Source organism: Clytia hemisphaerica, unplaced genomic scaffold (genome assembly GCF_902728285.1).
Source record: "Clytia hemisphaerica strain Z4C2 unplaced genomic scaffold, Clytia hemisphaerica genome assembly, whole genome shotgun sequence".
NCBI lineage: Eukaryota > Metazoa > Cnidaria > Hydrozoa > Leptothecata > Clytiidae > Clytia > Clytia hemisphaerica.
In genome coordinates, this window is record NW_027104495.1 from 18,068 (window position 1) to 38,571 (window position 20,504).

General features: G+C 35.2%; 1 protein-coding gene across 1 annotated transcript; it reads left to right on the forward strand.

Annotated features, from left to right (window-relative positions):
• Positions 1-7,009: 7,009 nt before the first annotated feature.
• LOC136821654 (U2 small nuclear ribonucleoprotein auxiliary factor 35 kDa subunit-related protein 2-like) lies at positions 7,010-18,257 on the forward strand. The gene is made up of 16 exons (XM_067077863.1): positions 7,010-7,043; positions 7,161-7,194; positions 7,650-7,691; positions 7,812-7,920; positions 8,338-8,403; positions 9,644-9,691; positions 10,505-10,720; positions 10,950-11,005; positions 11,198-11,318; positions 12,937-13,029; positions 13,417-13,472; positions 15,425-15,534; positions 16,133-16,385; positions 16,719-16,793; positions 17,651-17,782; positions 18,089-18,257. The coding sequence occupies exons 2-16, from the start codon at positions 7,172-7,174 to the stop codon at positions 18,255-18,257; spliced, it is 1,569 nt and encodes a 522-aa protein (XP_066933964.1). The 5' UTR covers positions 7,010-7,043; positions 7,161-7,171.
• Positions 18,258-20,504: the final 2,247 nt, after the last annotated feature.

The following is a 20,504-nucleotide window of genomic DNA, read 5'->3' on the forward strand; positions in this document are numbered from 1 at the left end:
GTTTTAGAAAGTCAAGGAATGATGTGACTTCACAAATTCAATTAATTTTACAATTCTATGAATTATCTTTGTTCAGAGTTATTTTCCAGCAAATAATTTCCTTTTAAACAGTAAAAAAAAGAAGTCAGTAAAATTATTATTCTCAAGAATTTACCCGATATTACCCCGATGTTTAATTTGTGGATACATAATCGGGTTTAGAACATTCTAATCAAGTGCATTTTCAGCAAGAACCCTTTATGTGTCAGAAGTACGTTTTCAATCGAGTAACGCTGCTTGTTATGATCTAAAATCTGAGACGTACTTTAAAAAAAGGCGTTCATCTAAGGATCAGGAATTCCCTACTGTTAAAAAAGTAGGTACTTTGAACCAAAAGAACTTTTCATCGTTTCAAGCATGGCTGTCACATGAAGAATGACATCAGAATCAGCTAGCTCAATTCACGATGATGTAAACAAAACTATTGAAACTACTGCAGTTATTGGAAAATTAAGGTATAAATGTATCCTTTACAAAATTTACTCAAAAGAAAGAGGATGTTTATTTTTTTAATTACACTTTTTTTATTATAAGAACAATTTTATTTTATAACAACAATGAAGTATAAATAAGACCTGTCGGGGGGTACTAGAGTTGCAAGCTGATGGGGGTGCCGCCCGACATTTGAACTTTGGACCCTTACTGGGACAAAAAAGGAGAAAACAAAGGAAAATTTTGGGAATTTTATGACCCTTAATGAGGCCCCCCCCAGCGGTTTGCGTGATGGCGTGATTAGGGATTTTTTTTGGCGTGATGGCGTGATGAAGATTTTGGCGTGATGCGTGATAGGGCAAAAATTTGAGGCGTGATGCGTGATTTGGGCTATTTTTCGCTATTTTTTGCGTGATGACAAATTTTAGTGATTTTCGTGATGCGTGATGGAGAAAATTTTTTTGCGTGATGGCGTGATTAGGGGTGCCGCTGGGGGGGCCTCCTTAATAGCGGGACAAATTTAAATTTGACCAAATTTGACTGAAATTTGATTTTCTGATTTTTCCGACCCTTAGCGCCTAGCGGAACTTTGGAAGTCCAGAAAAGGCGTTGTGGTATAGTGGACATCAACCTTGATTCCTGTACAGACGACCAAGGCTCGATTCCCACACTCTTGGCAAGTGAACAAACCTTTGCCCAGGTCAACCCATGCCATGTGAGGGGAATTGGGTAGTCAGTTCAAGGTGCTGACAGGATGCTTACTCAAAGTATCTATCAGTTAGTCACACTAGCGTCCTGCCAAAATGCGTATCAAAGATTAATGCTGCGAAAGCGCTGTATCGTTTAGCTACTTGACTTGCAAGCAAAAAATGCATCGCAAAACTTCCAAAGTGATTCATGAAATTTGAGCCATAGATAAAAAAATTTGAGCCAAGCCAACCTCGAAAAGTAATTTGAAGATCAACTTCCCAAGAAAAAGATCTACGGGAGAACCCACCTAGATCCCTGCACCGCTGGATAGGCTTTTTCCTGGAAATTTGGTTTGAATGACAAAATTTGGTTGGTTGATACACAGGCCTGGCCATGAATGGCGTGCGCTGGCACACGCGTAAAATGATTTACGAGTGCGAAAATAACACGCCTAAAAAGGTTAAAAAAACTCCAAGGCGTGCGATTTAAGCACTAAAGCACTCTTTGAAAATAATAGCACGCGCGTAATAAAAATTATTTTCAACAAATCAGGTAAACTATAAATAGCTTATATTTGCTTTTCCTGGCTTTTCTCTTGTTTTTCCCTTTTTCGTGCCCCAGACTTTCCACAAATCTCTCTTCTCTTTCATTTGATAGTTTTTCTTTTACTTTTGACGTCATAGGTTTTTATCATACAGATTTGTGAAAGGCTTCTCTTTTCTCTTTTATTTGATGGTTTTTCTTTTACTTTTGACGTCATAGCCTTTTATACAGATTATGTCTGATCTTTCTTTGTGTATACAAGAAAGAAAAATATTTTACTTTGTGTTTACACAAGCTTTGCATAATAAATTAGTTAAAGAGTGGTTGGAGACTAGAGTATTTTTACATGAACACGTTATTATATTTATAACATCCCTGTCTCAGTGATTCGGTCCCAGCGTTGTTGTAACGTTCATCTAATGTTCTATGGACGTTATGAATGTTAGATGGACATTGATACAACGTTATGTGCCAGCTGAAAATTGTTCAATCGTTATAATAAAGAGAATAAGTTGTTAGTTAGCGGGTAGTTAGCATTAGCCTGAGAGACTCCATACCATGAGTAGACCCCTTCTGAGATATAGATCTGATCAATTTCCTATACTAATTAGTCAATATTAGTAGCACGTCATAAAAGTTTTAGGCGTGCTATTATTGCACGCCATAAAATAAGTTAAGATTTTAGGCGTGCGATCGTAGCACACGCACTGTTTTACTCATGGCCAGGCCTGATACACATATCATTTTAAGTTTACAAGTTTTGATTAATTGGGAACTTGAACTTGATTCAGGTAACTCTCATCCTTGCTGTTGCAAATACATCCTGTAGATGACTGATGTTGCTTTTTCTGAAAGCTTGATTTCCTAGCGTGACTAACTGTCTATAGTTGCAAGAATGGGCTCTCATAGCCTGGGAATCCAAGCCGAATCAAAACATCAGCCACATGAATTTAGACTTCCAGCCAACAGCCATTTTGTTTTGAAATGAATCTATTTTTTCATTTTCATTTGTTTTCCTTTTTTCTGCAGAGTCAGCTTTTTCCATAAATTATGCGCGCGCATCGAAATTATCAAACTGACCGCAAAACAATTAGGCCGACCTGCATTGCAGGGGAAATTCTCCCTACAGGCGAGTTACCTGCGACAAGCGTTAAACAAGCAGCAAAAATGTCATAAACTAGACTGTGAACACAGTTTAACACTTGGATTCCCAGGCTAGGGCTCCCAGAGCCTCCTGTGACTCAACCATAATAGATAGAATAGATTGATACCCTTAATAAGGGCGGCCATACCATACCCTCCATTTGCATTTTAAAATATTTTCTAGCCTCAGAAATAATTTTTTGCTAGTGGTGGTCAGAAATTCTAATGAAAATCCATGTACTTTCCCAAAATGCGTCGGAAATTCCATTCTTTTTTGCCTTTTTTAATTCAATTGCCTTAGAAATTCATATGTTTTCTTCTCTTGCCTTGGAAAATTTTGAATTTTGATGAAAACTTTTGCCCTTTGAAATCCTGTGTCGTCCGCCCCTGTTATAGACAAATTCTGGAATGGCCCATTCAAGCCAAACTCGTCAGTAAAAGCCGCTGTAAATCAGGGGGTTCAGATCAATAGTTTTATTTGATCATTTTGCTGGGGAGAATAATTTATCGTCAGCCGAATAAGGATTATTCTTGTATCTTTGCTGTTGATTTTTCAGCTTGAGTTCATGTCTAATATTATTGTTTTTTGAGTGCTTGTTCTACTGTGAAATCGGGTAACTTACATCAGTGGAGGGAAACTTGCATTGCCATCAAATGAACGTTCCTGGTCGTTCACTGTTATTTACTAGTTTAGGAGTGTCTTAAAACGTTCAGAAACATTGCAGAACGTTCCTGTACGTTCCCGAACGTTCTTATTGAGTAGTCTTGAATGTTAACTTTTGGACGCAAAGGGTCGTTTTTGAGCGTTCTAGAACTCTCTTGAGTATTCTGGAACATTCCTGAGCGCTCCAAAATGTTCCTGAACGTTCTGTAACAATATAGAACGTTCTGGAAGGTTACAGGAACGCTATGGAACATTCTTGAACATGCGCTAACGTTTGAGAATGTTCCATTTCATTTGTATATACTTCAAATCGCTTGTGATGACACATTTTTGTTTGACATTTACTCCAGCTCTTTTTTGCTCCGGCCTAGGAGCCTTTAATTCTCTCTTCCGACAACAACGACGGTCAAGACATTTTTTTTTGTTTATCTAATCCGATGATCTATTCCGATTTAATAAAAACGGATTATCTGGATTTCGATAATATTGCGAAAGTATTTAGAAAAAGATGGCTGTCGAAAGTGGGCTTAGCTGCAAATCTCAGTGAAAGATAGTGATCATTTTCATCATTATTCATGATGTTTTGGACATGATTTATGAGAAGTTTGATGCATACTGGTCTAACAATGTGGAAAGACTTTGGAGAAATTTTGGCCATGAATCGTCAGCTGCTCGAGTGCTTAAATCTTGCATATGGCTAACTTCTCTATTTTTATGGACGCACAAAAAAAAACATAAAACTCTGTAACTTGACAATGGAATGAAACTTTCAAACACACATCCATTGGAATTCGAAAGAGAATGCTAAAATTACAACATTACAGTGCAAATTTGAAAACGATCTGAGCAGTTTTTGTGGTGTTATGTGTATGTTTTGTATTCATCATTTTTTTTGACTGGGCGACCGTTCCTTTTGATTTTTCAAACCCGACACAGATATTTTACAAACATATCACTATGAGAATTCAATAAAAGATATTAAAACACAATTCCTGTGTAAATTTGAACAAGATTGGAGAAATTTTCACAGTATTGTGGCTTCAAATGATCGTTTTTGGACTTTGTCGTAATTTCATCACGGCTGGCGACCGTTCCTTTTGATTTTTCAAACCCGACACAGATTTTTTACTAACATATCACTATGAGAATTCAGTAAAGGATACAAAAAAACAATTCCTGTGTAAATTTGAACAAGATTGGAGTAATTTTCACAGTGTTATGGCTGAAAATGATCGTTTTTGGACTTTGTCGTAATTTCATCGCGGCTGGCAACCGTTCCTTTGATTTTTCAAACCCGACACAGATTTTTTACAAAAATATCACTATGAGAATTCAGTAAAGGATACTAAAACACAATTCCTGTGTAAATTTGAACAAGATCGGAGAAATTTTCACAGTGTTATAACTGAAAATGATATTTTTTGGACTTTGTCGTAATTTCATTGGCTGGGGCAACCGTTCCTTTTAAAGATTTTTCAAACCCGAAACAGGTTTTTTCCAAATATACCACTATTTATTACATACACACTATTGTACCATTTTATTTGGTTTATCCTACTCTCCCTCAAGTATTATCCCAACAGAAAAAATAATGCTTAGCTAAAAGCCTGTGGCCTCTAATTTAGGCTATTTTTCTCCCCAGAATTTTATCTGGACAATCAAATCAAGAACTTGGAGATATTGACTTCTTAATACTTATCTCCTTTAGCTCCAATTTTGAACTTTTTAGTCGAGGATGAGTGGGCGGGGGTGGGGTTGGTTCTTTAGGCAAGAAAGTGCATGTGTAATCACTTAGAAGAGCTAAACTTCCAGCTGGTTTTTTTATTCGTTAAGATTATTTCTCATACTCGCTCTGCAATAGAATTATTACTGGGCTTTCTGATCTGTTCTGATTAGCAGTTTGTGGGCAACGTTCTAACACAACTAACTCAACAAGCTCATCTTTCACATCTTTTAATCTCTTAAGCCGGAGCTTCCAGCGCAGCTGGTTTATTTCTATTGATTTCCATGTTACCACAGAATTTCTCTGAAATAAACAAAAGAAAAAAAACTGGAGTAAATGTCAATCAAAATGGTAGTACAATTCCCAAAATGACTATTATCAAAGTCCGAATTTCCAATAGGGCTACTAAGAAAAGTTTATCAAAACCCCATGTACAGTTTTAAAAGTGGAAACTCGTTATATGGAGCCCAATGTAGAAATTTTCTTCATACAAAATAAAAGATAACATCTGAAAGGTTTAGATTAACTTACAGCCAGATGTGTGAATAATAGCCAAGCATGCCAATCTTTCAATGGATTTTACCATTCCTCTCTGATGGGAAATTGACCATTTTATAAGTTGGTAAACACAATCTATCAGTTTCTTTAATAACTAGTTGAAAGAAAATGCCAATCCCTTATTTGAATCAAATGTAATTGAGCAGTTCGTTTTTTGTAAAATTATAGACACTTTTGAGTTCTTAATGAAAAATTATCAAAAACCTGGGGGAAAACCTGAAAATTCCCTTCCTTCTGAAGGCTAATTTTAAGGAAAACCCCTGAAGGGTTTTAAATTGGTGAATCTGTTTATCTCCATTTTTTACCAAAATTTTCTAATTTTCAAACAACATCCTGCAAACCTAGAACCGTTGACATTAGAGAGTCTTAGAAGATTATGTAAAGATAATTCTTTCTTGCATTTGAGGGTTCCCTAGTCTGCTACTAGCGCTGGCCAAAATGGAAAATGATCAATTTTTTGAGAAAAGAGTCCTAATAGTCCATTTTATATAAACTCTTTCTTTTAGGAAAAAAAAGAATCAATATCTAAAATTTAATCAAAAATACACAATGGGAAAAGATTGACTATCATGATAATTGAAAATGCCAAAAAAGAAAATTGATGTTCCTGAGAAGAGGGCAATATCACTGCGGTATAGAGACACATTTTTGCTGGCAAACAAAGCAATTTCTGAGGAAATTAGACAGAGACCAAGTACAAGCACTTCCAGAGATTCTTCTACTTCAAGATATAACATTGAAAATAAAAAATCAAACAAATCAGAGAATGAGAGCCAAACAAGTGTTGTTTGTTCAATAACATGAAATAATAGCTGGCGAGGAATGAAAACTGTTTTATTTAATACATCATGATTAAAAGTGCAAGAAAAGACTTCTGAATTATTCCCTTTTGCATTAAAATTCAACATTTTCATTAGATTTATGGAGTGTAATATATATTTTATGAAAAGTAATATAATATAAATTTATCGTATCAGTTTTATAAGAGCTAATGGTGTATGCATAGTTTGTATAAATTTTGTTAATATAATTCTTCAGTCAAGTTAATACACATGCAAGATGAAGAATAGTAATGGAGTTTTTTTAGTCTTCAAGTTTAACTTCATTTAACATACTCTTTCTCCTTTGGATCTTTGACCCTTAACTCTCTCGTCCACAGTCATAAGAAGTGGAGAAGACAACTGAAGAAAGATCGTCGAAAGATTGCGCGTAAGGAATTGGCCCAAAAGAAAGAAGCAGAAGAAAAAGAAGGTATTTATTTCATTCCAGTCCTATTTATTCCATTTTTGATAAATATTAAAATGTTTTTCATTTATTCTATAATTGTTCAACATATTCTTGCATACTATCTATTCTTCTGCTTTATAGAACAAAGAAAAATGAATGCTGATCCTGAATACCAGTATGTTGTTTTATGTTCAAATTTTTCAATTGGATGGCATCATTTAGTTTATCTTTTGCCATCTTTTACACATCAATTCAAACAAAAGAAAGAAGGACTCTCCCTCTACCTCCCACACAGCACTAGTTCAAATTAGAAAAGTTGTCTTGTCAATTTGCCTTGCCAGCATACAGTGAGTCCCAAAAATGCGGGCAAATATTTATACAAAGTAAAAACCTCTAAACATATGATCTTAACTGGGCTTAGAATAATTGAAATAAGATTAAAATTCTTTGTTCAATCCAAAGATATACCATTCAAAAGATGACTGAATAGTTTTTTGAGATTGAAATATTGAAGTATAAGTCATAAAATTTTGCATAGATTTTGAGGATTTTACTTTATATAGAAAATTATTTGCTTTTTTCGGGATACGCTGTAATACCTTGTATACCATATGTTATCATTGTTTTTAGGGAAAACCTCAAAGTCAAGCAAGAACAAGATTATGAAAGAAGGTGATAAGTTACATTTTAAATTCAGGGATGTGCAGGGAAAATTTAAAAGAAACAAGTGAAGACTTTATAATAATCTTTCTGATTTAAACCGCCAATGTGTAAGGATTTCTTTTGATTCAGGGAGCGAGAGCACCAACAATGGATAGAGAGAGAGAATGAGCAAGTTGGTGATTTTCGAAGGAGGCGCGAAGAAGAAGACGAAAAACAACGCCTTAGAGAGGAATCTGAGGTAAGTTTTTAACTCTTTAAATATACCTCCAGGTATCTCACACCCTTCACCTGGTATTTAGATATTTGAGTTTTAAAGAAAGTGCCTCAATTTGTTCTCGAAAGTATGTATTATAAGAACTAGTATATAATTTTTTCCAATATCATGCAAAGTCTGTGTTTGGGAAGAACACTAATTGATGGCAGTTTTGTTTTCTCAGAGAGAAATTAGTATTTGCGCACAAAGTTGAAGTTGTCATAAAGGGAGGGGTAGAACCCCTTTCCACACTAAGTAGCTTACCTTATTTTTGAGTATTCAGAAGAACTTTGAACACTTTGATAATAACAGATCCACTCTAAATTGAAAATTCTCAATACGTCTGTTTGTGTTATATGACTGATCTCACTGTTTGTTTTCATTGTTCATGTTTTCTTTCAGCAAAAGATAAGAGATGAATGGGAGAGTAAAGAAAAAGCTGATCGAGAGGCAAATGATCGTAAACAGGTTTGTAGAACATTTTATGTGTGTTTTTTTCTTCATAACACAAACAAGTTTTTTAAAAAGCCACCCTTGTTTTAAAATTGATATATGCTTCATTTATAGAAATTACTAAATAATATTAATATGACTACTTCATACATTGTAATCTTTATGATTGGAAAATGTTGTTTTTGTATGGAAAGGATAGCAAGATTTCCATCAAAGAGTATCTTTTCAAATAAATTATTAAAGGTTCTGTCAACCAGAGCCAGGGATTGCTTTCCTCACATCAGGATGTATAATTTGTAAAAGTTTAGTCTTAAAAAGATGCTTTAGGCACTTTAGGTTTCTGTAATCTATTTCTTCTTTAGGAATTATTTGTAAAAATGCTTTCCCTTTTACATTAGGTTTTATTTCACCTTAACTCATCAGTATCTTTTTAAGTGAAATAACTAATAATTACATTGTAGAGGTTTCGGTTATGGAGCAGACAAAAGGGTGAACATTCTTGCTAAAATATCCAAGTTCAGACCTTACAATAGCAGTAATATATTATTGTTGTTGTTTTTATAAATATTAAAGTTACTCGATTTTGGAATAGAAAATCTGACTAAGTACGCCATGGATGTGGTTTCAAGCAGTACTAAAATATACAATCATTATGCTATTTATTAAGCCCAGCTTGGATATTTCACATCATTTTAAACAATACTTGGTTAGCACTTTAATGAGAAAAGAGAAAAGCACTCTCATTTAATTTATGTCTCAAAGATTTATGTTTGTTATTTTAAGAAATTTATTAAATTTGATGAAAGTCAAAGTCATTATTTCGTCGCATCAAAAGCTTTAAGTCCATTTTTTGGAACATTGAGTTATGACCATCCCGATGCTTTATACCCCATTCTTTACAGATTTTGTGGCTTAAATCCATTAAAAACCAACCTAAAGTGGCCTAATTTTAAGCTTTTAGAAAAATAGTAATTTTACTTTTCACTTTATTTTCAGGGTAAAAAAGCCTTAAGTCACATAAGTTTTGGGCAAAAAAGCCTCAAGTCCAGCGTGGAACCAATTTTGGGCTTTTTAAACACAAAAATATTTCAAATGTTAATGGGTTTTCAGGATTTAAAGAAAAATAATTTAAAGTCGATTTTCTCAAAACAACAAAAATGGACTTAAAGCTTTTTTATTTTGATGCGACGATTTGCTTTTGCTTTCAAAGGTGTAATTCCAAATATCATCAATATTACTCATTTTTACTTTTAAGGGTATGCTTGACTCTGAGATGGAGAAACTTGACCAGCAAAACGATAGGGTAAGTCTCAAGTAACTAGATGATCCGAACGGAAGCGTTCAAAAACTAGCATGATCAGAAATAAGCTACCTTAAATGGATTAATTTTTGCATGGACTTTTTTTGCGAATCAAAAATCTAATATTTTCGAATGAAGAAAAATCAATATTCTTTTATTTTTCCAGGGTTTTTTTGCAAAAATGCTGATTTTAAATAATAATAATGATAGGCATTTTAAAAAAAACTCAGGAGGTAAAATATATTAAGGTTTTGTTTGATCGTTTGTTTACAAATCAATTTTTAATTGCATGCTTTTTCACATCGAATTGACACGGATGTGGAGCAATATTGATAAGAGGAAAGGAAATATTTTTTTGTTTTGTTCATCCAGCACAAAATCAAACACAATATAACAATGGAGACACTGGCCTTATATAAAATAGTTGTCTGATCATAGTTTGATTCTTCCCCCTTTTTAATAGGGGGAAGAAAGGGGGGATTAGGAAATTTTTAGCAATTTCTTAATCATATACAAATTGTCACATAGCATATTGTTTCTTTCTTGAATTTTTATAGAAAGATCAGAAAAATGCTTATGTCTATACTTTGTTGTATGTTGTGGTGAGCAAGTTTCCTTTAAAACGGATTTTCTGTAAAATTAGGGGGGGGTAAGATTTTATTAAAGAAGGAGGATAGGTATAAAGGGGGGTGAAATAAAACTAGGGGGTTTAAGTCCTCTGCAAAATGTCTGATATGAAACAGGAGCAGTTATGTAAAATATAACCTTTAAAACTTCTAGTATTTATGTTTATCATTCATGTTTATTTATCTTAAGCATTCAAACTACGACCAACACCGTGACCGCTATGACAATGATGATCAGCATCAACCAGGTCATTATAGAGGTGGATACCGGGGTGGTTATCGTGGTAGAGGAGGTTACAGAGGTGGTTATAGGGGTGGATACAACCAAGCAGATACTAATTACCATGTCCACCCAAATCCACCTGCTGACTGGCAACCGAATGGTGAATTCTTTTTACCTGAAATGGTAAGTGAGATTTCTATGTTCCAAATAATGAGTAGATCCAGATAGAGTGTGGGAAAGTACACAGACATTACATTGCGAGGACTGCATAACAATTCATTCAGTTCGAATGTTAGATTACAAAACAAGGTCTAAGACCCCAATAGAGTATCCATTGTTACTGTTGTAATGCATATGTTATCTATTCTGAAAGCCAGCAGTGAGTGTATATGATATCTGATTTGTTCTACAGGATCCAAGAAATTGTAAATTTTATATCAAAACTGGAGCTTGTCGTTTTGGACAAAGGTTAGTAGGGAAAGTTTGAATTGACAATCTTATCTTTTAGCGGAATTTTTTTAAAGACAACATTCGCAGCATTTGGTTAATGATATTCAATCTTGTTGACATCAACATGACATTGACCCCAGAAAAACTTGAGCGAATGTTTCAAATTTATCACTCTTTAATATTTAATTATTTCACATTAAACCTCTATAGGTGCTCAAGAGTTCACTTGAAGTATGACAAAAGTCCAACAGTCATGATACAGAATTTCTTTCAAGACGCAAGATTATCAATGCCTGTATTGAACGAGCAGAATAATGACACTGGCCTAGAGGTTAACTAATTTTAAAATGAAATTTCCATATTAAGCCTCATTTTAGAAATTATACACAATGATTTTGAAGTTATTCTGTTTTTATTTGTAAGTGTTATTACAAATAAAAACAGAATAACTTCGAAATCATTGTGTATAATTTCTAAAATGAGGTAATAAATGAACTGTCTCCATTTAATAGAAATTTTATACGTGAACTTATGACAGTTTTGATCGCTTTCACAAAATCTTTTTTTTTTATCTTAAGCATAGCCATAGATCTTAATCGGACCAAAATAATTGATAAATGACCTATGAAGATTTAAATTCATGCTTTCTTTGAAAAAGTTTTGATTCTTTAATTAAAAAGGCATAAAACTTGGGAATTTTTTCTCCATAAAAACCATTAAAAAATACATTTTTTCGTCTGACATAGCACAGATAGAACTTGATAGTCATACCTTACGAAAAGTAGAACTAAAGTCTGTCCAGATATAATTGGCAGTGGAAACAAGAATGCCTATAACTTTTGATAGTCAAATATAATTATGGAAGTTTTTAGTAATAAGTTGGAGATTTGATATTTCACAGAAAAGTGCTACCAAGGGTAGTGTGGTCGTGTTACAAAAATACAGGCTGTTTGTAGGAAAAGAATAAGATCCAGCTGAAACTTTCTCCAGACCTTCTCTATAGGATGGTTATGCCTCAGGAAAAATTCCCCTAAGATCCAACTGGTGGAACATCCTTTTTTTGGGACATTTCTTTTTTCCCCAGGCAAAATCCTAAGGGCGAAATTTTTTGAAAATTTCAAACTCATTTTTAGACATTATCAAGTATACCATTCGAAAGCTCTCGAAAAACTATATAGAAGACTTTTAAACGGGTATAGCCGATTTCATTACCTAAGTCAAGATAATTCACGCAGAAGATGCTATATATGGTCAATTTTAGACCAAAATAACCAAAATGTGGCGAAAAGTGGAACTTGCGCATGAAATATCTCGAGTTAGGTAAGGAAATCGGCTATACCCGTTTAAAAGTCTTCTATATAGTTTTTCGAGAGCTTTCGAATGGTATACTTGATAATGTCTAAAAATGAGTTTGAAATTTTCAAAAAATTTTGCCCTTAGGGTTTTGCCTGGGGAAAAAAGAAATGTCCCAAAAAAAGGATGTTCCACCAGTGGGATTTTAGGGGAATTTTTCCTGAGGCATAACCATCCTATAGAGAAGGTCTGGAGAAAGTTTCAGCTGGATCTTATTTTTTTCCCTTAAATTATGCTAGACAACCCCACTAGGGGTATTTCGGGTCCCATATCTTCCGAAGGACTTTTCTGTTTGCCTTGAAATTTAACAAACTTCTTAACCTAAGGTTGAACTACCACTGGTGTAAAAATGAAAGGTATAGATAGCATAAGTAGAAAAAAAGCTCAATTTTTGCAATCGCAAATTTAACCACTAAAAATCGCGAATTTTTCAACCATAAATACATTCAAATATAGCGCTTTTGATTCTCTAAAACAAGCTAAAAAAATTTTCGGAATTGTATTTGGCTATTAAAAGTTACAGGCATTCTTGTTTCCACTGCCAATTATATCTGGACAGACTTTAATTTGTTTTTCCCAATCATTGTTCAACCTAGTACGACGAGGTCGACATGATCCATGATTTCGAAAAGTTTTATGATGATGTAATCCAAGAATTCAAATCAGCAGGAGAAGTTGTCATGTTTAAGGTATTTCAAAACTTACAATTAGATGGTATCAACAGAGCAATCTTACTTACTTAGAGAAAAAAATCTTAAAACCCATGCGTGTGAAATTACCATTTCCTGAAAACACCCCGAATTTCCAAATGTAATTAAGCAAAATCCCAGTGCTTTTTAAGATTTTTTCATGTGGTTACAAACGACAGTGTTATGAACTTTACAATCGTACACTCCCCTCGATATACGTTTCAATAATGTTCTTCATGTTTTGGTGTTTCAAATGTCAATTTGTTTTTGAAAGGTGCATTAAAAAAAAATCTATTCGACTCACTTCCCGAAAGGACTCTGCCACCACGACAATAAGTTGACTTGTCGATTTCAAGATTGACGAATGTTATCTATTTTTCTTTATAGTGCTGTCAAAATTACGTTGCCCATTTACGTGGAAATGTGTATGTCCAATATAAAACGTAAGAATTCATTATTCAGGTGTAATAATTTATATGGAAGTGTGCTTTATAGAAGACAGGCTCAGTTATGCTTTTTAGCTTATTTTAGAATCAAGCTCATTATTCTTGTGATATGCTTAGTTTTCCGAGAAAAAAAATTGGTTTGTCGAAAATCGAAAAGAAAAAACGAACCTCCCCAAGAAAACAACCCAGAACAATAACCAATGACGTCAAATACAATATGTACGGCCACGCTCTTGCGAATGAATGAAAAAGAATGGCAACAATCGATGAAAAATCCACTGAAAATGCTGAAAAATATGGATCCTGTACCGCCTATAAATGCTTCACGAATGAAATAATAAAGGATAATGACGTGTTGCAATGTAGGAAATGCCAGAGATTCGTTCATTATGCTTGTTCGGAGCTTCCCGCATACCAAATTCAGCTTTGTCTGCAATACAAAAGCCGACGCTTCGAATGTAAAAAATGTGTTACAGTCACGCCAATACTTTTGGAAAAAATCAAAACAAGTAAGCAAAGAGTCAGAAGTAACCAAATAACGCAAACAACAACGGAAGCAGAATGTCAAGATGGAGGTCAGCAAATATTTGAATCTGTTTTCAACACTAGATTGCATAATCTAGAGAAGAAAATGGAGGAACTTATAGCTATGAACAAAGAAGACGTCGCTAAAGAACCAAAACGGGCAACATATGCAGATATCACAAAGGAAGAGGTGAAAAAACAGGAGGTTATCATCAAGAAATTTATCAAAAATGAAAAGAAGAAAGAGAAGAAGATCGCTGGAAGAACTTAACTAGATGTAACATCATTGTCCATCATTTAGGTGAAAATAAAGATGAGAACAAAGAGGAACAGCGGGCCGGTGACAAAGATTACGTGGAGGAAGTTGTAGGAAATCGTATGGGATTAAAGATAAATGTTGTCACTGCAGAACGAATCGGTGCTCGAAAGGATGATATGTTCAAGACGAAAAGATGGCGGCCATTGAAAGTAACGTTGGCCAATGAAGAAGACAAGAAAAGAATTATGGCCTCAGTCCATAAACTAAACGAAGATAATTTCAGTGTAACAGATGACTTCTCCAAGAAAGAACATGAAACCATTAAAGAATGGCATGAAAAAGCTAAAGAGAAAACGAAGAATGAGAAGGATGAATGCTGTGTATGGAAAGTGAGAGGTAGCCCTCGGGCTAAGCTCTACTTTAAGAAAATATGTAAAAAGACCGTTATTGATGAACTGTAAATTTGAATTAGATTGTTTCATAGAGGTCAATAGACCTGCGAAATATACTCCTATAATAATAATAAAGCTTGTTAATATGCTGATGATATACTTAGAGCGCGGTCACACCAAAATATAAGTTTAGCTAATGCTAAAAAGGAATCACCATTTTTGCTTATTTTAAGCGGCGCGTCGGAAAACTTCAATCAGCATTTCTAATAAGTCTAAAAATTTGTGTGGATAAAAAGTCATTCATTCGAAATAAAATCTTTTCCATTTAATTGTTTTTCTCTTGTGTGTGAATGTAAATGGCGTGTGCAAAAAAAGATGTGCACATCTTTTCAAAATTTTCAATATTTGAAAAGTAAACACAAATCGCCATTTTCAATAGACCTATTTATTTAAACATAAAGGAATTCTTCTTAAAACTACGATAAGACTTGCTATCGAGCAAGTCTTATTTTTCGCTTATTAAAACAGGTGATTCCTCGAATTTAGGATTTTTTCTTCCATTTTTTCGAGTGGTCACATTAAAAAATAGATAAAAATATTTGTTGTTATGACAACAGCTATATAAGCGGAGGTAAATCATTTGGTGTGACCGCGCTCTTATTCAGTATGCTTATAAACGTTATGCTTATAAAAACATGTAAAGGTTTACCTATTATGTTACGTTGAATTTCTTTTAATTGTAAGTTGTTAACTTAATGCATTATTTTTCATAGAGCTGAAGAAGCAAAGGAAGCTATCAAATTATTCAACGGGAGATATTATGCTGGTCGTATGTTGACTGTTGAACAAAGCCCCATCACTAATTGGAGATCATCTATTTGTGGTTAGAATATATTGTGTTCACATTTTTTCATAAGCATCTCTAATTTTCAGGTCAGGGCTGGGGTCGCTTAGCATTCTTGCTCATTGAAAAATTTACTTTGTCCCCACCTGATATTATACCACATTTATGCTTATTGGGTCAAGGGCTATCGTTTGCAATGATAAGATTATCTAAAACGCTTTTACTTTACAAGATAGTGAAAAAGTTTGCTAGAGCCTTAGTTAGCAACATGGTTGCTTATAAAAATGTGTATTATCTTTTTAAGGACAGAGCTTTAAGAAGCAAAGTTATTTATTTGAATTTTCGTGTATTTTTTAAGGCTTAGATTTAGGTCTAGACACTAAGGAATGATTTTTCGCTTTAGATCAAAGAAGGCAATTCTGACCAACTTGAATTGTGTTTCCGTCTTAGCAATTACAAAAAGAGGCTTTTGCTTCTCTTTTTTTCTTTTTTTTTCTACAAAATTTGAAGAATCTAAAGCATAATGTAATGTAAAGTTCTGTCAGACACGAAAAACATTTTCATTACTTTGACCCATGAATTTTTTTTCAAAATGGTGAAACGATTCCTTTTTATTACTATGTTGTCTCATTTATAGGGCTGTTTGACAAACGGCTTTGTCCTCGGGGTAGCGCATGCAATTTTCTTCACGTCTTCCGCAATCCGCAAAACGCATACTCCGTTCCAAATCGGACAGATTTTGACCCGGAACGAGCCTTTCGATCCGGTGGTTACGATCCACGTTTCGTCAACCCCAAACATCCAGTTTTCCAATATTACAGTCAGCGTGATGCTTACGGATATCGGAGCTCGGATGTCAGCAAAGGGAAATCGGCTGATTATGGTTACGGGTACGTAAATAATAGAATTTGAACTCTAGCTTGGTGTTTGATTTAGCACTCATCCTTAAAACCCTACATATGTCGTTTATTAATAAAGAAAAATAATATATCTAAAAAATTAGAGAGACTTGGATATAACGAGCATTTATGCATCGGATTTTATTAAAAATTTGGTGTTATGGTTTTGGAAGGAATTTTCACAACTACTACAATTGGGGGGAGGGGGGCTGCAGCGGTTTACGCTCGACTAAGAAGATGAAGTTATTAAAACGGAAGATTGGAAGAGGAATGAAATATCATTTTGAATACTAAAGAGCTCTACTTTCACATCTTTTTATTCAGGCGGAACACGTGGGATAGCTTGAACAGTAAAAAATCAAGATCGCGTTCAAGGGATAGAAGAAGGCGTAGGTCAAGGTATGTTAATTTATACATTTCAAAAAAGAATTCTGTACCTGTAAAACAATTAATAGACTGTGTAAGTAGGGAAAGTCTTTGAGGTGAATGTTTTTTCTCATGCAATCTGTTATCGAATCTTTGAAGTTGATTTTAAACTTTCCGTAGTACGTACGCACTAAAATGCCGAAAATCAAGTACCCTCCTGTACGCAAGCGTACGCAAATGGCTATACTCCCTGGTATGTACGTACTTTTTCATTCACCCCCCCCCCTCGGTTGAAGAAAATTTCGAATTCAAATCGTTTGGTTCGGACCTTTATTTCATACATGAAACTCAATGCTTATTTAAGAAACTTTTCTTTTCCTTGATGTGTATAAGAAGCGAAAAGTCGACAAAAAACAAGCAAAAAAGGGCTATAAATTTTTTTTCTCTGCGTACGTACTTTTCCTTTGACCCCTCCCCTTCCCCTGTACGCGAGCATACGCTTTTGAGAAGACCCCCTCCCCCCACTTAGTGCGTACGTACTATGTGGACGGCCCCTAAGTTTGCGACCACAGTTGAGGGCAACCGAAAGGCTCCCTTTTCTCTAGCTGTCAAGCCGAAAGTAGGGGAGGGCACCACTCCTTTCCTTGGATTTCTCCATTTACCCTTGATCCGTCTCTTTAGCTGCTAAGCATCAGGCCGAGAGGTATCAAGTACCATTTTGGGAATCTTTGGTATGACCCGGCAGGGGATCGAATCCACAACCTTGCGCAGCGTGGTTGGATGCTCTACCTTCATGCTACGGCCGCTTTTTTCCCGCTTTATATCGGGGCAACAAACTCAAGGTATAAACTAAAATCGCAATTGATGTAATTTTATGTGCTTTTCCACAGGTCACGTGGTCGATCAAGATCTCGCAGTAGAAGTCGTTCGGCGAGATCCTATTCTCGTAGTCGTTCTCGTTCTCGGTCAAAAAGTCGTCACCGACATCGCAGAAGTCGCTCACGAACAAGAAGTCGTTCAAGGTACTTCTAAATATACTTTACACCGCACTGCATACCAATTATGTTATGTGTATTTTAGGCCTATTTTGATCTAACTCTGATTATCTTTTTTACGTTGACAATTGGGCGTCCATAACACCGCTAACCGATTAATAAGTGAATAAGAATATGTCACTAGAATTGATTTCAATTTTCATTTTTTACTCTACAAAGAAAGTAAGATGAACGAAAAGAAGCTTCTGTTATTTAAAATTTATGCTTTACATTTTGAGTCTTTTGCAATGACCAGTTGTAAAATGTATCTTTAATTTCTTTTTCGGTTTCCAGGAGTCGATCGCGCTCAAGATCCCATTCGCGGTCACGCAAACGACGTAACTCTAGAAGTTCATCAAGGAGCAGTCGATCAAGTCGCCGTCGGAAGGGAAGTCGAAATGATTCGGAAGTTTCTGATACGTCTACTGATTGGTCAGATCTCAGTGATGACCCTATCAAGTGATCAAAATATCGAGATGTGATTGGTTTATTCTAACCTCACGTGGTCTCTGATTGGATGAGACACGAAACAATAGAGAAAAATTGTTTCGACATATAACATAAGAGACATTGATTTCTTGATGGAGAAGGTTGTAACTTCTTGAAATATACAGTGTACAATTTTTCAAGCCATGGGATGAACATCAGCATAATTGAACCATTAAGGTAATAAGAAATAGATTACCTTCATGGTTGAACCATGGAAAAGAAAAGAAAAGCATATGAAAAAGCATTGACACGCGAAATAAAATGTGAATGACTATTTTAACAAAATCGTTCCTTACTGACAACACCCACAGATTATACTAACGCCCATCAGTAAAACAATCCGTAAATAACATTTTTACATTGCTTTTAAAGTATATTATTAGACTTTCCTTGAAAATAGGTCATATTTAAAATCTCTGCTAATCTGTTGTTAAATTACAGCTACGAAATTTTTATAAAAATAAAATGTGTGATGATTCAAATCGACATCAATATTCTCAAATTGCTATCGTTCGAAGCTTTCTCAATGAAATCGTCGACAAAGGACGAAGGACCCCGGGAGGGGGGTACTAGGGTTGCGAGCTGTTGAGTTTAAAGCCCGAAGGGCTAGAGTAGAATCTTTAACCTTTCTCAGGCAAGAAAAAGTGAAGCCTTAAAAAATGCGCGGTATTTTTGACAACAGATTGAATCTAGAAATTCCTTTGTTTACGATTGATATTTTTTTCGGAATTTAGCGGTAAATTTTAGTTTCAATCTGTCATTTGTGTAAAAACCAGGCGAGCCGCTCAAGGCCGCGCAACTTTGGTAGGATTTGTTGGCTTCTTATCTGATATTCCGATGGCGGATTGGCGGCCGCCCACGCTAAAGCTCTAAAGGGAGCGTGCCAATTTCCCATCGGAGAGGAATGATAGTCGGCCTTTGATGTGCCGCATCCCCAGTCGGGTTCAACAGCCCTTGCCCGTAAAGCTAAAAATATTTTGGTTGGACCCACCAATCCCCGAAAACGAGGGCTGGGTTACCAGACCTCCCGCTGCAAAATTCTTGACGCGGTCTCGCAAAATTCTGTAATGTAAACCTTCTAGATGTTGAAAATTTTCCCGACCTTCAGAGCTTTAGCGTGTCGGATGAAAATTTCACCATCTGCTGGGTGCCAGATAAGTTGGCTTCAAATCCTACCAAAGAGATTGACTTCTAGCCTTCGGCTTCTACTTCATTGGCTCCCACGATGTCTCTCTCCCAACGACTTCCTGGTCGGACGACGACGACGCTCTCGAAGGACGCCGCCCCGACCACCCACGACAACCCTCGAAAAGTCGGCGACGCGTATATATTATTTTTGAAAAATGCTGACGCTTGTAGAAATATTAGCCTCCGTCTCGGAAGAGGACTGGGCCCGAATTTGCGGACGTTTTCACAGTTTCACTTTCGTTTTCGGCTATACGACAGCGTTTTCAAGCAGAAAGCAGAGGAAATCTGTGAAATTATTTCAGGGAATGCTAACCTATTTTGCCAGTGTTTCTCAAGATTGGAGCAAGATTATTGTTCTAGAAAGTTCATAAGGGCCTTATAGTTTCAGATTAGTATGATTTCATCAGAAAAAACATTTACACCAAAGCTCCTTATTGATATGTAAAGGCTACCAAAAATAACAATGTCCTCCATCAGAACAACTTTAACATAAGGGACAAGGACAGTCAAGAAGTCTACTTTGTTGCAAATTTGCACAAAATACTTAGAGAAAATGGTACTATGGAAGCCCATTCTATACTCCTAAATGATAGTTGAAAGATCAGCAGTTGAGAGGGTTGATTAAAATAGAACTCAAAGCACACAAGTATACATATATATTTGTCCAGAAAGAACTGGCATGTTGTTTGCTTTGTTTTGGTGTTTAAAAATATGTACTTATCAGTCCTAAAAAAATACAAATTAGAATATAATGAGGGCAACGAGTCTGGTTAAATGTTACTATATTTACAAGAAAGGATTACTGAAAAAATACTACTGTATACTACTGTATGTACTACTGATGAAACTCAAAAACTAAAACTTTACCATAAATTTACATTACGACAATTTAAAAATCTATCTTTAATAGCAACAAAGAAAAAAACATGGCTCAAAGTTTTAAAAACAGAGCTAGTCAGAGCTTCAATTCAGTAGGTATAGAGCTTTCAAAATTTGAAAACAGACACTGCACATACTATCCCCACGGTTTTTT

Coding starts and splice junctions, on each gene's coding strand:
- LOC136821654 (XM_067077863.1), top strand. CDS start 7,172: ATGAATGCTGATCCTGAATACCA. Junction 11,319..12,936: donor ATAATGACACTGGCCTAGAG/GTTAACTAATTT, acceptor TGTTCAACCTAG/TACGACGAGGTCGACATGAT. Junction 15,535..16,132: donor TTGGAGATCATCTATTTGTG/GTTAGAATATAT, acceptor TCTCATTTATAG/GGCTGTTTGACAAACGGCTT.